Source organism: Taeniopygia guttata, chromosome 1 (assembly GCF_048771995.1).
Source record: "Taeniopygia guttata chromosome 1, bTaeGut7.mat, whole genome shotgun sequence".
Classification (NCBI taxonomy): domain Eukaryota; kingdom Metazoa; phylum Chordata; class Aves; order Passeriformes; family Estrildidae; genus Taeniopygia; species Taeniopygia guttata.
In genome coordinates, this window is record NC_133024.1 from 40,295,814 (window position 1) to 40,312,855 (window position 17,042).

General features: G+C 36.1%; 1 protein-coding gene across 2 annotated transcripts in view; it reads left to right on the forward strand.

Moving 5' to 3' along the window:
• ARHGAP42 (Rho GTPase activating protein 42) overlaps positions 1-17,042 on the forward strand; it is a 138,669-nt gene that overhangs the window by 114,984 nt on the left and 6,643 nt on the right. For both annotated transcript variants that reach the window (XM_032747579.3, XM_030269749.4), the window contains 9 exons: positions 42-116; positions 787-871; positions 2,107-2,165; positions 2,927-3,032; positions 6,880-7,039; positions 8,856-9,000; positions 10,862-11,242; positions 12,312-12,468; positions 13,559-13,621. In XM_032747579.3, the coding sequence (XP_032603470.3) occupies positions 42-116; positions 787-871; positions 2,107-2,165; positions 2,927-3,032; positions 6,880-7,039; positions 8,856-9,000; positions 10,862-11,242; positions 12,312-12,468; positions 13,559-13,621 (1,231 nt within the window). The remainder of the gene's footprint in view (positions 1-41; positions 117-786; positions 872-2,106; positions 2,166-2,926; positions 3,033-6,879; positions 7,040-8,855; positions 9,001-10,861; positions 11,243-12,311; positions 12,469-13,558; positions 13,622-17,042) is intronic.

Consider the following 17,042-nt stretch of genomic DNA (forward strand, 5'->3'; position numbering starts at 1 on the left):
CATTATTTTAATTTTTTTTCATCTGTGTTTTCCCAATGTAGGTATTACAATCCTGGGGCTGTACAGAATAGGTGGTGTAAATTCCAAGGTGCAAAAGCTGATGAATACCATATTTTGTAAGTATCTGAAGTGAACTTTTGTCATTGTGCACTGTGATCCCTTTCTCCTCAACTGCTGTGCTCAGAAGAGTGTGTCACAATATTCACAATTTTGTATGTGCATTGGCTGCCACTGAATTGAGTTTGCACTCTTAAAATGAGTGATTCATCTGCAGTTTATTGTGTGCATTAGTATTCACTTCTACATGTTACACATGAGCAAAATTACTAATGAAAATACTTTTCTTCTTATGGCTTTAAAGTTCTATTTATTGATATATATTTGGCTTGTTCCACAAGTTCTCCACAGCTTAGTTCCATAACACATCATGGCTCACCTGAATAGACATTTGTTCCAGTCTTTCACTTTTCTTGCTAATTGATCTCTCTGGTGCTTGTGTTTGCATGTCTGAGACAAATGAATTAGCAAATCTCTGTGGACTTAGGCTTACTTAACACTGGTACAGTGCATAGTTAATGTTTATGGTTACTAACTATGAGCACTGAATTTATTTTTATTTATAATTTGACAGAGATGAGAATGTTTAAATTGATCAGATTCGTGATTAGTCTAGCAAATAAATAATTAGTTGAGCTAAATGGCTGATCTAATAGCTTCTGTTTTGCTGCTTTTCTAGTTAATATGTTAGTCAAACTGTAACAAAATCCTAATTCATATTTCTACCAGCTCCTAAATCACCTCCTGATATGGATATTGATATGGAAATTTGGGACAATAAAACAATAACAAGTGGACTAAAAAACTACCTCAGGTAAGTATGATCCCAAACAGCTTCAGTATTCCTTTTCTGGCCCATTAATCTTTGGGTTGTTAATATGTCTTGGATACATTTCTTGTATCAATTGCCATGGCAATAAATGAGTATTTTATTATCCTGCTTAATATTCCTGTGATTATGTATAATAAGACATACCTTACACCTTTTTAAGATAATCCTGCCATATATTGCCCTAAATTCAATTAATTGTATGTTTTTATTTAATTTTTTTTATGTTAACCACAAAGCATGTTGTGCTCAGTCTTTTCTTTGTGAATCACTTAAGTTGTGTACCATAAAATTTCATGACATTATGGTTGAATAAAAATCCTAGAAAAAGGATAGATTTTTTTTAATCTTATGTTCTTAATATCTTCACAAATAAAATACCCCTCCTGTCATTTTTGCTGATAAGAGAATATTCAAAAATTATGGTATTTCTGAGATAACTCTTTTGAATGTCAATATATAGTGTTTCAAAGAGACGTAATAAAAAGTATGCAACCAAGATGGTGGGTGTACGTGCCTTCTACAAATCTAGATTTCCTATTTAAGTCACCCAACAAAGGGCAGCATCAGAAATCCCTATTAACCTGGAAAACATGCCTAGGATTTATAGCAGAATGCTCATGTACATTTCATTGAAAAGACTGGCTTTGGCTGAAGAAATTTATAATATAATATAATATAATCTTCAGAAGCACAAGTCATTGTAGCTACTGTGTTTATGAAATTAGGACATGAGTGAGCAAGCAGTAGCTGTGTGTTTCTGTCTGTAAGGCAATTCACAGTCTGCCTTTCAGAAGATTACTCTTTTAGAATCTCTCAGATCAGAATTTCAGTCCTAAATTTCATCATATTTTTGCATTTATTGGGCAAAATGTTGCTTCTGCAGCCCATTATACCATGTCTATGTTATATCAGCTATATGCCATATTATACCAGCTGTATATCCTGTCCTGCAATATGGAAGGCAGGAAATATTGAGGCTCTGTGGTGAAGTAACATTTTCCTTATTAACTTACATGGTGACACCAGATTCAATTCAAATTGATTTTTAGACAGTGTACGTGACTGAGTTTTATACTACTGGTAATCAGTCACCACTGAATTGGATTTCCTAGGACCAGTAGAGCATTGTGCAGATGTTGAGGGCTATCATAATCACACTCATAAAACTTTGATTATGAGTCTGTTTTAAATTTAAAATTTGTTTTTTTGACAATCAGGTGTCTTTCAGAACCACTGATGACTTTCAAGCTGCACAAAGATTTCATTGTTGCTGTTAGTAAGTAAATGATAAATACTCTTTCATGAAAGTAGCATTGTTTCTAACCCCTAATATAGTTAGTCACTATCTTTACTTTTCTTCTTGCTCTAATATGCAGTGATCCAGCCCTCAAAACAGAGAAGTCACACTAGATGAAGCTGTTCAGTGGTTTGTTCTGATCCTTTTAGTGGTTCTGTGTGACTGCCTTCTGCATGTTTTGAACCCTCATTTAGATGTTTGTTTGTTTGTTTTATATAGGCTGATAATTCTTTTGTAACATTCATCCCTCTCATCCAGAGACCTTTATTTTCGTAGCTTGCCTTGAGAAATCAGAAAGGTCAAATCTGAACTCCTTTTCACAAATGAAGTAAGGATACAGAGATAGCAGAGATCATTTTTCTTATTACTTCAGTTTAGAATTTGAAGATATTTCTCCATTTTCTCTTGTCTTGATAAGAATAAAAAACACAAAATAATTTTAGCTCTTTTAATCTATATTTCTTAGTTTAAATCTTAGACTTCACTGAAATGGTACATCAAGTCAATACTGCCATTAATTTGTTGGTTGCAGTATTGATAGTAATTGCTTTAGGCAAGTTACTTGAAATACAGATTTCACAGTGTAATAAATATAATCAAATTTTCCTCAACATTTGAAAGCTAATTTTGTTTGGCTCCTCTTAATGCATGTTTGTGTTAGCATACAGGCACTGATGCCATTTTTAATCACTTCTTAGCATATGTTCTGATTTATCAACAATTTGTTTTCTGTTTAATAGAGTCGGATGATCAGAACTACAGAGTTGAAGCAGTGCATGCACTTGTGCATAAATTACCAGAAAAGAACAGAGAGATGCTGGACATCCTTATTAAGCACTTGGTCAAGTAATTATTTTTTATTTTTCTCTTTGGTATTATTGTAATATGTTATCATTTCTGCTTTAAATTTGTCAGTGTTGCTTAATCCATTTTCTGTGTCGAAACAATGACACTCAAAGTTACATTTGATTTCTAAAATGCTGTTCTCAACTGGAATAATACTCTCTGTAGAAACAGAATAAAAACATTAAGTGTTACCAAGATGGCAGACAATGTTTATAAAATCAACCTAGTCAATGTTTTCATTCATGTTCTTACTACAGGACTTGTAACTAATTAAATGAATTACACTTGACATGTGCTTAAAAATCTCACTTCACATGAGATTAAAAAAAAAGACAAGTTTTTATTGTCTTAGGTTTCTGTAGTTTTTACTGGTATTTGCTCAATACTTTTGAATATGTATTATTCTTTCTGATTTCGGATGCTGTATAGTACATTTATCAGTCATCTGGGAATGTGTATAGTGAAACAATAGTTGTTCAAATAAGGCTCACATGATTCACACATTTAGAAGACATGAGAAGAGTCCATGTAGTTTTCATTCAATTCACTACATCCCAGATGTTTTGCTTTTTTGATCACAGCTTGAGCTACAGGCTGCAGTAAGCTGTCTACAGTGGAACCTAGTACGGTTATGCTTCCTGTTACAGAAACGAGAACTTTGAACATTTCTTTGACAGGAAATCATTTAGCCCTAAAAAAATGGTTTTAGCCCATTATGTCATTAGCCCCTGGAGGACTAGCACTATAGCAAGCTGCTGTAAATGCATTCACTGCAAAACCTGATTAGGCAGACCTTGCCTCTTGTTATACTTGGGCTGACACAGAGAGCCAGATGGAAAAAAGTTTTATAAGTTTCTTTACTCACAGAATTGTTTAATTAACTAAAAAATACAATACCTACTCCTTTGGAACCCTCAAGAATGTGAAAGTATTTAATGAAGGAGTAATAATTTTGTAAAAGCTGCTTGTCTGGAATATTCAAAATTCAAGGAATATATAAGCATAGGAACTGACTTACTTATCAGTGCAACTACTGTTAGGCAAGCATTACTTTCTTCTTTTCCTTTCTTTTCTCTTTATTCTCAGCGTAATCTCAGACACAATTCCAAAGAAAAGCATACCTGTAGTATTCCCTTATTTAATTGTTCTCTTTAACTTTTGCTTTTCTCATCTTTGTTGTGATTCTCATTTCATAGAGTTGTAATCTTAATTTTACACTGAGTGCCTGCAGTGCTTTTCTTTCCAACATAAAATTCACCCCTTCTAATTTCCATAGTATTTGCCAGCTGTTGTTTATGCTAGCAATTCTAATGAGACTGAATTTAAAATTAGTCTCTTGAGTGTATTAGCCATCTTCCTCCCTCATCTTTTTCCTATCATTCCTATCAAAGAACAAATAAATGGCAGGTAAAGTGCCTAATTTTATGGAAATGGGAAAACTTGGGAGAAAAAAAATCCAGCTTCCTGTTTTCATCATTCTTTTGTTGAAAATCCAGTTTCAAAGTGCATAATTCCTTCCCTATATTTCTTTTAGCTGTTCAGTTTTCTCATAAATGCTTTTGCAGCAAAGTAAAAATACTGTAGTTTTGGGTTATAAAATAAGGAAAATGTTATTTTTCCTCTTGGTTTAAGTCTTCAGGTCTTTGCCTAGCTTGACTTTTGTGTTACGATGCAAATTTAAATAGGATCAGATGTGGGATGTAGATAATACTAAAAACAAACAAACAAAACTGGCAAATCCTGAAAAACACCCTGGAGAGGGGTGATACTGCATGGATACATAGTCAGTAGCTAGGCAAACATGGCAAGTTTGGTGCTACTTTCACATGGGTAACTTATTTTTTGGTTTTTAAACCATGTAGTCAAATTATGTCTAGTGTAAAGAATGAATCATTCTTTGTTATGATTTAACAACTTGTGGTAGGCAGTTGAGAGTCTGCAGTCTGGCAGTATCACAAATTTGCTGGTGATGCATCAAATTAAGAGATTCTGAGCAGAAAGCAATGGCATTTCCAAGAATGCCCTATAGCCACCTGAAGTGCATGATTACTTCAGTTTGTGTCTGTGCTGTAGCTCAGCGCCAGTAGGAGCAGGTCAGGGGAAAGTGGCTATCAAAATGATCCATTTACAGCCCTGGGTTCTTTCTCATTTGCAAGAAATGGAGCCTTTGAAATGCATTGTAGAAAGCCCTTTCCCGCTGCAATGTTATTGAAGTCACCATTTCTCTTATTAGCCAAGCTCCCAAATTTGTAACCAAGGAAACCCAAACACCAGACAAACGCTACCTTCTCTCTTATGCTATAAGATTGTAGTATTTGTGTAACAGACGTCTACAGTTACTGTGCACCACACAGCAGAGTAACATTCCAAAGGGAGGGGTTTTTCTTAATTTTTTAATAGCATATCTAAAGCTGAGTTTTCAACATTCTAGTTTCATTAAAATACTAGTGGACTTCCGAAAAGACCCTTAGTCATCTAAGATAAACGTAAGATATGTTTCAGAGAAAGTTAGATTAAGCTAAAGATGTGCTTTAACAGTGGAGTAATTTTCATGATGTGTCTTCCAAATAATGATCTCTGTCTGTCTGTCTGAGGTAACAATTCGGAAAGTTTTGAGATAACTTATTGAAGCAATATAAGAAATATGTAAGAAGATAGGCATTTGTTTTCCTGCAGTCTATAATTTTGCTGCTTCCTACACAAAACCCTTTCCCATATTTCTCCTACTTGATGGAAATGGGGTGATAAAACCTTCTTGTCCCAAATATGAAGGGAATGTTTTATAGATTTTACTATTTCTTAATTTTAAAAGTTGAAATAATTATTTTAATTGCGTAGGAAATGGCTAAGAATGCTCAGCTTGACCACAGTAGCAGATGGCAGTGAGAAGGAAGAGAAAAATACCTCATTAATAAGTTCCATTTGATAACAGGTTCAACAAATTATGCATAAAGGTGATTTTAAAATCGTGACTTGGCATAATATTCCTCAGAAATGAGGCATTAGGGCATCTGTGACTGGGGAATCACTAGCAGTTGTTTCAAAGGATCTATGATGATACAGTTTTTAATTGTCAAATCTTAGTAGTAAGGGGAAAAATGGGGCATTGAGTATTACTGACTGAGATTTAATTATCTGATAAATTATTGGGAAAACTAAGCTTTTAGATTCTACATTAAAAAGAAAAAAAAGCAGAAAAGGTAAAGTATGTGATAACAGACTATACAGAAGTAAAAGGTTAATATATTTTAAAGCCAGATGTCATTATGATCATCTAATGTTATCTATCACACAGAAACAATAATTTCACTTAATCCATTGACCCCATGTTTCCATCAAATTAATAAAGAGATTGTATTGCAAATTAAGTGTTTTCAGTGACTAAGCTTCATTCCTTTACGTGAACACTAAGGTATGTGGTAGATATCTGTTACCACACAGCATTTTCAGTCAATCCAGTCGAAAGTATATAAGGACCTGTACAATCATTGGAGAGAGATATTGCTTGCCCTAAGACTTCTAAACTTTAGGTGTTCTCAGTCTCTCTGTGTAGATCTCCAAATACAGTTGCCTTTCCCTGTCAGGTATATCAGGAACTGAAATACTACTCTAGGAGGACATACTCATTATCCATTAAGTTATTGCATGACAGGAGCCGTAATGGAAACATAGTAGTTGTACTACATTGTATTTTGATTCTAGTGTAAGTGAAAGTTTTAAAAATGTATTTTAAAGGGAGGCATGAACTTGAGATCCTGTGAAAGTAGTAGTCTTAGCAAGTTATTGCCTGTTAAAATTGTAGTTTAGTACAGCAATTAAATCACATATTGTTTGTGTTCATTTAAAGGGTATCATTGCACAGTCAACAAAATCTAATGACTGTATCCAACCTTGGTGTTATCTTTGGACCAACTCTGATGAGAGCACAAGAAGAAACCGTGGCTGCTATGATGAACATTAAATTTCAGAATATCGTCGTTGAAATTCTGATAGAGCATTATGAAAAGGTAGAAAGAGATTACCTGTTTTGTTATGAAGTGGAACTAAGATCTCATTTTCATTACCAAGATGAAGTCCTTAAGAATAAAGAGTCCAAAATGTGCAGAAGGTCATTATTAGAAATAATAGCTTCTTCCCACTCCATGCTATGGATCTATGTTCCTAGCAAGTCTTTCATTGCTGTGCAAGGTACAAATCCAAGACATAATTTTCCATGCTTTGAAGGCATTGTTCTGAATCTTCAGTTGCTTAGTGAAGATTGCTTCCTGAATCTAAAAACAGAAAGACAAGGTCATAACTTCTGTCCTGACTGCTCCAGCTCTTTCTTGCTGCCATTGTATGAAGGTTCACTCTAGGTGAATGCACAGATTCTGCTCTAAGTGCATCAGGTCAGGGTGTTTCTGGCCACTTATGTCCTTAGGGGACATGTCAGCTGCATAGTGGAGATTAGTCAGTAGAAGGGTTGAGAAGGACTTGAGCAGGAAATGTTACACACTCACTTTCAGTCACTACCACTGCTGGTATCAGTTTCACTGAAAGGCCTCCCCAGTTTTTTTGTTTTAATTTTAAACTGTTTGATTTCAGAATTCAGCCGAGAATTCAGAATTCAGTCAAGACCTCCTTTACTAAGTAGTCAAAAGCAATTTTATTCTGGGGATCTTAGTTGAGCTATGTCATCTCTGATGACTGACAAAACAAAGTGAAAAAAGTCTGAGTTTCTGTCATTACATATTACTCAGCTAAGGGGCAGTTCCCAGTCAATACCAGGATCCCTGGTTGATCAGTAGGTGCTGACAGTACAGCTTGGTATCATCAGTTATATTTCATAGGGACTCCTCAAAAGGGTTATGAACCTGATAGCCTTCTTGGCTCTGATTGCAGAACATATATATTGCATTTTTCCAACACTGAATTTCTTCTCCAGAAGATCAGAGCTCATTCAACGCAAAGACCATGACTGCACAACCAAAGTCACTCCTGTTCTATTTCTCTGTCTACAGATCTGTTTTTATATTGATGTACTACTCACTAGTGCTTAATACAGTTTGGATGTACTCTGAGAGCATCTCAAGAAGTCCACCAAAGTATTTCCTACTGTGGAAGTACAGTTGCTTTTTTCCACTTCTATTAATGGCACAAAGGTGTCTTTTCATGGCTTGAATCCTCTTCTTTTGGGAATGCCCTATAGCTAGAGTGCCCAGAAGTCCTTTCAGAGATGCCTTCTGGCATAGCGTGGTTAAAAACTGAGTTTTTCTGTAGCAACAAATTGCGAAATTGACCAAGTGGTAGCAGTGGTATGTAAAAGATAAGAACCAGGAGATGCCTGAATCGTAAAGTTGTTCCTCATTAAACTTGACTTGTTTGGTCAAATAAAGCTTTCTGAAATCCAAATTTGATTGTAATAAGTTATGACTGTGACATATTTCTGTGATCCATAAAAACTTTCTCTGGAACACAGAGGCAAAAATCAACTTTGTCATAATATTTTGAAAAATATATTACTTCTTGGTGAAGAGTCATTAGTAGGCACCTATTTTGTTTTACAATTTCAACTGTTAAGCTCTTCTTTACAAGAGCTAGAAAATAAATCTATTTCAACAAATTAATACAGATATTAAGTACAGCTCAGTATTGTGGTTCTTGAGTTGTAAAATGAGATCAAAGCAAAGCTTATATTCTGTGACTTTACTCTTTTGTAATGTATGAGGCTATGATAGTGTTAATTTCAAGCACTGTGGGGAGGAAAACAAATGGATTAATAATGAAAGTGTAAGAGTACCTCTGTTGTGTAATGTCATTTTTTCCTTTTTTTTAATCATGCAGATATTTCATACAGCACCAGACCCCAATATTCCTCTTCCCCAGCCTCAGTCCCGATCGAGCTCAAGAAGAACAAGAGCAATTTGTCTCTCCACAGGCTCACGTAAACCCAAAGGAAGGTACACACCATGTCTAGCAGATCCTGACAGTAAGTTTGTCATTGCATACTGGTTATCTTGCTTTTTATGTCATCTCTTAACTTTGCCTGAATAATATCCTATAGATACTGTATTCCAATGATCATAAGCATCAGCTTTTTAACCTGTATGAGTCACAGCAGCACTGTTGACTGACTGCATTCGTCACTCCTCTGATGAGGAAGGATGTTTGGTTATAGACAAATCTTGCGTTGCATACAGTGTTCAACATCATTTAAACATTATATCCTCCTAAAACAAATGTAATTCAGCAAAGGACTGGAGATCAAAACCATTACTTGGCTTTCTTCACATGCATGAAACTGTGGTCATTGCTTCAAAGTCAGCCACTGCCTCAGCTGCCAAAACCACCGAAACTTTCTTAGGTTTTCTGGAATGGAAACAAATTAATATTCCTGGGAGAAGCAGTATACTCATCATATGGCTTACTGTTTATCAGCAGGGAGTTATATCTATAATGAATTGCTTGTTTAGAATGCTTACTTAATATTATATAGATGTAATTAAAAAGGTTTGCTTCATTTGGTTTGCTTCATTCATTCTTATCCATTTGGGTCATTACTTTTTTACTTACTGGCTTGTCCTGTAAGGAGTGTTGAAACTTTATAAAAGCTTAAGCCGTTAATAATTCCACTACTGCAACAAATTTCCTAAAGAATTTCTGTGTCCCTTGGTTCCTCAAAAACATTTATATGAGTCTGGTTCAGTAAATCAATCCACAGTTAAATTGCATCAGTTCTTGAGGATCTGTAATAATTCTGAAGTCTGTAATGTTACTTTTCTCCTGACAGGGACAGTTTAAATACTAAATAACAATAGCTCCCTGCACATGGGTTACTAGTGTGAATGATATGGGGTCCCAAGTACGAAGTTACAAAGGAACAGTCAGTTACATTCACCAGAGGACAAACTGGGCAAGTTTCGGGTGTTTTTCACTGTGCAACTACAATGAACGAATACCAGTATAAAAAAGGGCTATTTCTGTGCAAGTATTTCGCAGAGTGTATGCAAGCTTCTTCAGGCTATGCCGGGGAGCTTCAGGTTGGAGATCAGGAAGAATTTCTTCACTGAAAGGCTTGTCAAGCATTGAAACAGATTTACCAGAGAAGTGGTAGAATTACCATCCCTGAAAGTATTCAAGAAATTATGTGACATTTAGTGCCATGCTTCAGTTGATATGGAGGTGTTCAGTCAAAGGTTGGATTCAATGATCTTGAGGGTCTTTTGCAACCCAAATGATTGTATGACTTCTATGATGCTATGTTTGGAGGCAGTTTGATTGCCACTAGGTCTGATCCAACAGCTCTCTCTCATTTGTGTTTTGCTGAAACTCAGCACTTCTGTAAACAAGTTGCAATTAGTATCTCACTTGTGCCCTGAAACGCTGAGATAGAAACAAAGGTACTCTTCTTACCAAATACCTCTAGGTGTAGCAGTTAAGAGGGAGCCAAGGCATCTGGCAACAACATTTTCAGAGTACTAGATGGTTTTAAGTCATCATTTAAATGAAGCACAGACACAATTATATTTCAGGAAATAAAGGAAATCTCTATGGGGTGAGAAAAGGTGTACAGGTTTCATATGGTAGGGAATGATAAAAAATGCATCTGACAAAATGCATCAGCCAATCTACAACTTTCAAGGGACTAATACTTTGTTAACAGGCAACATGAGTCTTCAAGTTGTAAATAAGAAAAAGAGTTGTGTTCTTTCTGCAGGAAACCACAGATTAATGAATTTGATAACAAGTAAGGTACAAAATAGCTAAAAGTGGCATGAAAGAAATGCACATGATTAGAAAATGCAGATTTTGTTTTTCACTCACTCTCCCTTCCCCTGCCTCCTCCCTAGGTGACTCGTACAGCAGTAGCCCCGACAGCACTCCCATGGGCAGCATCGAATCTCTGTCTTCTCACTCCTCAGAGCAGAACAGCACCACCAAGTGCACGCCCTCACAGCCAAGGGAGAAATCGGGAGGGATTCCATGGATTGCCTCTCCTGCTTCTTCTAATGGCCAGAAAAGTTCAGGCCTGTGGACTACAAGTCCAGAATCCTCATCAAAGGAGGATGCAACCAAAACAGATGTGGAATCAGACTGCCAAAGTGTAGCTTCTGTCACTGGACCAGAAAATGCCTCTCCACCAACAGACCTGACCAAAAAGAGTTCCTACAGTCTGTCTGGGCTGAAAAGGTCTTCAGCATCTTCCCTTAGATCCATTCCATCAGCTGAAGGTAGTTTCCAAGGTCTCTTATCACACCAGTGTTAACTTATGCATCAAAAAACAAGAGCTGGGTCTGAAAGCGAATGATACTCATTAGTATTGTTTCTTTGTTTGCTTGTTTTTAATTTTTGTGGTATGTTGTTTCAGTTTTGAAACTACTTCTGACATATTTCCATTGCTTATAACCTCACAGTTCACACAGCTTAAAAAAAAAGTTTCTCAAATTTAGATCACTCTCTATCCTCCTATGATTCATCTATAATTTGAGTACTATAGAATATATATAGTATAACAGTATTATAGAATAATACTATATATTATGAATATTAGTAATATAGAGGTATTGTGCTTGTATTTTGGGATCTCTATATTATGACAGTTTTTAAAGCATTATTAAGCATTGGTTGGTCTTTGGCATAGGGCAAGAAACAGTTGCAGTTTTCTTCTTGCAGAGCATCCATGGATATGCATGGTCCATTGATAAGTTGCCTGGAAGGACACATGTAGACATAGCTTATATTCATCAAAAGACTTCTTTTGTGTGCTATACTGTCTGTACACATATGGATTTGCTTTATCAAGTTACAGTGAAAATTGTTTAAGGCAAATCATGGTCATTTATTCCTATGTGTATTTTTTTAAACTTCATGAAGCTTTTGTGGATATCAAAATGTTAATTCATAAAAAATATTGTAGCCTGATTTCAGACTGCTTTGATCAGTTGATTTCCTGAGAGCCATTTCCCTGTGAGTTTTTTTCACTTTTATGCAAAGGGCTGCTTTATAAATGTTTCCATTGTCACCTTTTAGTGATTGTACTATCTAGCCATGTAATTGCAATATAATTTTTTATCTTTCTCAGTTTTTGTGTCCTTTCCTCATTCTTTTGGTTGATTCTTTTCTCCTGGCCATCTGAAAGATGGTTCTTCTTGCTCTTAGTAAATAGTTTCTCTACCTGTTTTGACTCCTAAAAAAAACCCTCAACAACCACAGCACAACCTTTGCTCTGCACAGTTATACATGTTTGGTAACAACTTCAAATCAGCTTTAATGTTCCCTATAAATTGATGTTTTCTTTAGGTAACAAAAGCTGCAGTGGATCCATACAGAGCTTATCTTCAACAGATACCAAAGATACACTAAAGGCTACACCAAACCCTGATTTGCCTCCCAAAATGTGCAGGAGATTAAGATTAGATACTGCATCAAGTAATGGCTATCAAAGACCAGGATCTGTGTAAGTCATTAAGGCCCTTTGGAGATTTGTGTTGTTACCGTATTGCCTATTATAAAGTGATTGCAGAAATGTTCCTAAGTAATTGAAAAAGTATGCATGAATACTTGATTTTAATATTCCTCTTTGTTAATTATTTATCTAGTGTTGTTAAATTTGTAAACAAAGGAGATGGGGCAAAGTCCATTTAAGTCAGTTGAAAGACTACCATTGACTTTATTAGACTGGAGACAAGGTAGAAATTCTTCCTAGGAAAATGATTAGTATTACTATCTCTGGTACTTCTGGAATTAATATTTCAAGGAGCAGAAATGCTATTTACTGTCTATGTGGTTATCTCAGAAACACCATCAGATTTTATTTGTGGAAATCTAAAATTGGAGGAAGGAAAAAGAAAACAAAACCAGCTTTCAGCTCCAAAGTGTCTTCAGTTGCTGCATGATAAATGGTTGATTTTTAACAGCTGGGGTTTGGTTTGGTTTTTGTTTAGTTTTATTTCTTAAATGCTGAAAGTAAGATAGTTCTAAGTGATAAAGATTATGATTTAGCCTGTTGAGATTCGGGTTAATAATGTTTCTCAGTGCTTTCAGAAAACTGAAAAGTCAGATCTCTCCTGATCTGACTTTGACCCAGAATATCTCTGTCCTCATGAACAAGTATTTCCAGATCTGCAGAGCATCAAGTTGTTTTCAAATACTGCACGATATCATTCAGCCTCTCCACTTTGTATCTGGAAGGGATCACTGTCGTTTCACAGACTCCTGTGTCTTACTTAAACAGAGAATTCTGCACAGCTCAGAGTTCCAGCCTGATAGTGATAGACTTTCAGTAAAAGCATTTCCAATATATCTATTGGCCATCCATTAATATAGTTCTAAACACAAGAGGTTGAGGTTTCCATTGGTAACTCAGCATGGCACTGGAGCATGTGGAAGTCTGTTTCCCCAGTTAGGTTACACCCTTAAAAATTCTGGTGAATAGGGACGTAAGTGAATAATTTAAAAAAGCAAATTCAAATGTGTCCATGTCATTAGATGATTAGAAATGAAACTAGTGTGTGTAGTATAAAGCAAGGCTTTGCATTTATTTTCAGAGTGGCTGCAAGAGCACAGTTGTTTGAAAGTGCTGGTTCACTTAAACAGGTTTCTTCAGGACGGTAAGTGCTACAAACTGTTTAACATTCTGTAAAATTCTTTCTGTTTTGCTGGCTTCAGAGATTGAAAGAGAAGTGTTGGAGCTTTTTTCTTTTGGACAACATCATGTGGCATGTGAATTTTTTTTTGGTTTACTAAGCTCATCCTTTCTTCAAAAGAAAGCTAAATTTCACAGAGAACCAGAGCCAGTCTGGTTATTCTGTTTACCTGGGGGAATTGTGAGAGAGGCTCAGGTCAGCTGTCTGCTTAAGGACACAGATACAAGAGAAAATTACCAGGATTTAAATTAGGATGAGGGTGCTGTACTTTCTCTACACAGCTGTTTGTATGGAATGGCTTCAGCAGAGTAGCAAACCTGCTGGTTTATGGTAATTTGCTCATATAAGCAGGTCTGGAATAACATCTACTTTAGAAACTTTAGGATTAACTTGATCAGGATTTCTGTCTTTACCATCACACCTCCCATGCCTTGGTGCTGGAGAAACTGTTGACCTTTCTTCTTGATAGTGTGCAGCAGAAAGTATTGGCATTTTCTTCACAATTGTTTGCATTTATTTCATGAATTTGATTCAACTTTATATTAAATGAAATTTGAATGTTCTAGTAAGTGTTTGTCTAGGAAGCAGTATCTTCTATACATTAATATTCCCATTACAATTAATAGACAAAGCATACAAGTAAATAGATGTATGAAAACATCTGTCTTTCTTCTCGCAGTCCCAACTTTTCAAATTCTTTGAGACAGAACAGAGATTTACTCACTGATAAACCCACAATTTACCAGAACTGTTGAGCAATGAAAAAAATATGTCAATCCATGAATCCAGAAGTAGTAGCCAAAAGTAGCACAAATATAAAGGAAGATGCCAACATGCTGAAATGTGTGGCCATGGAATGTGTCTGTCCTCTCTGGCAGATGTAGCAGGGGAGGGAAAAAAGCTCTCCTGCAAAGGCCTACTGATTTTGTGAGAGAAGAAGCTTTCGGGAATCAAGGCTCTTGTTTTGTGTAGTACCATGAACTGTAAGATGAACAAAAAGGAGGGTGGCAGAGGAGGAAAGAGATGTGAAAAGATCAGGGCAATAATTTAAGGAAGAAAAGTATAAATGAAGGGTCTGAAATGTTCTTAAGCCAGTTCCCTAAGTTGAAAGCAATGACTGCTTCACCAGTCCTGCAGCATTTCATCTTCAACACTGTTCCTTTTCTTATTTTGTATTACTTCCATCTTTCAAACTCTCCCTTGTTGTTCCTTCAGAGCCTGTGCCACCTTTATCTGTATATAAAAAGCATGTAAGAAGCAAAAATCTGACAAAGGAAAAAGTAGCAGTTTGGTAATGGATGTGGAGAGGGGATAACAAAGCCAAAAACACTGAAAGGCTGAATAGCTCCTCTACTTCAGCCTTCATAAGAAGGCAGAAGAACAACAGGAGCAAGGAGAATGGAAAATGAGAGGTTAGCAGAGAGAATGTGGAAAAAATCAGAAGTAGCTCAGCTGTTCTTACAGTGCTGCTTAAGTCTAAGTATGATTTTGCAATTCAGAGCCAGCTATTATTCAGCTGCATTTGAAGGCTAAATTCAACATGAAGACTGATTTAAAACTGCAAAATAGCCTTTGCTGTTTTTTGTTTTGGTTTTTTTTTTTTTGTTATTTTTGGTTTTTTTTATTCTGAAGTACATAGAAATTATGGTAATTACAACTGATCATTTAGTAGAAAGGCCTTCTGTGTTCATAACTCTGCTAACCAATAAATATATGCAGGGCCAAGTACAAGTCAAGAGAAACTATTTTTAAGCTGCCTGGTTTGGTACCGGAAATACTCAAGTCAAGACACTGTTGGACTATATGCATGGGTAATGTACCCTGTTATGATAAATGTTAAGCTACTGCTTACCTATGCATTATAGAATGTAACTTCAACCCTACTTAAAGCACCTGTTACCTGTTGTGGTCTTTTGCACTGATGGCAGATCAAAAGTACCGATATGGTTTTGCAGTCTCATGTTGTTTTCTGTATTCCAGCAGGTAATTCTGCACTTGATATTTTACTGCCACAGTGGTCTGGTCCTACCTAGTTCCTTCTTATATTCAGTGGTTGCAACCCTGCTTTCTGACTTTGTATGATGCAACATGTCTATAATGAGTTGTGTGTCCTCTTTTTTAATGAGTTATTTGACCTGTTTTCTCTCCTTGCATATGTGAGTATATGCATCTGTAACCCTAAAGGGTTTTTCTAGTCAGAAAGACAAGAGACCACAGTACATATGTTAGGGTTGGACAAGAAAGACCAAAATTTGATGCCCTGTGCAGCCTGTGGTCTCTTTTCCCAGTTACAGGTACTTTGACTTCTGTCTTCTATTTCCTGATTTGAAGTTTATTATTCATCAGTCTCCCTCACTAAGGTATTAAGCTACTGTGTACACTGAGATCAGTCTTTGTGGCAAATCTAGTATGCACTTGAAAGAGGAGAAGGAGCTTTCTTACTATTTTCACAAATGCTGCAGTTTGATAAGTCAGTCAGGACTGAGGTCTGTTTATTTCAACTTCTGTATAGAAATGCACCAACACATCATCTCTGACGCTTCTTATTCTTGACTTTGATTTAGAGGTACACAGGAAGTCAAGTTTCCTGAAGTGAGAAACTGCATTAGAAGAATTTTCATTAAAAAAATGGGAAGGAGTAGGTGGCAGCAAAAGGCTCAACCTTCCAGGAGGATCTCTAGGTGCCAGGCTGGGACTTGAGTAGGAGCAGACTGATATTTTGAAGCCCTCTAGACCCATGCTCCCTTCCCAACCATATGATTAAATATTCTTTTCCAGTCATTCTTCTTTTTTTATTTTCATGCTATATTTTGCATCCTAAACCACCTGGATGCCTTGCTCAGACCAGACCAGCATGTTTTACTCAGGCTTGGTTTTGAATCTTCCATCTCCAGGGCTTTATAAACCTTTCTTCTTCCTGTAGGATAATATTAACTGGTGACTCATCTGAGAGAGATTCATATGTTTTTCCTCGTTCATTCCTCTTCTGGCTTTGTCTTGCTAGACTGAAAAGTCATTAGGGCAGAAGCATAATTTTAAATCTTGTTTATCTTTCAAAATAGTTATTATTGCTATTATTAGAGCCTCAGGTATTGTTGACTGTGGGTAGTCAAGCAAAAGAATTTATGATCTGATGTGTTCTGATGTGACTGCTAGTACATTTATCATTATGGGCTCAAAACAACCATAATAGGAAGTAAGGAAATGGAAAATGCATTTTTCTCATCTGGAATCTACCCAATAAGGTCATGGAACGAAGGAACTTCTAGGAAATGTGGGTAACATTTTCTGAAGTTGCTTTTTTTTCCTCTGCCCTAAACAACATGAATCACACTATATGTGTCCATCCACTCTCATACCCTTTTAAAGGTTCAAGTGAATGATG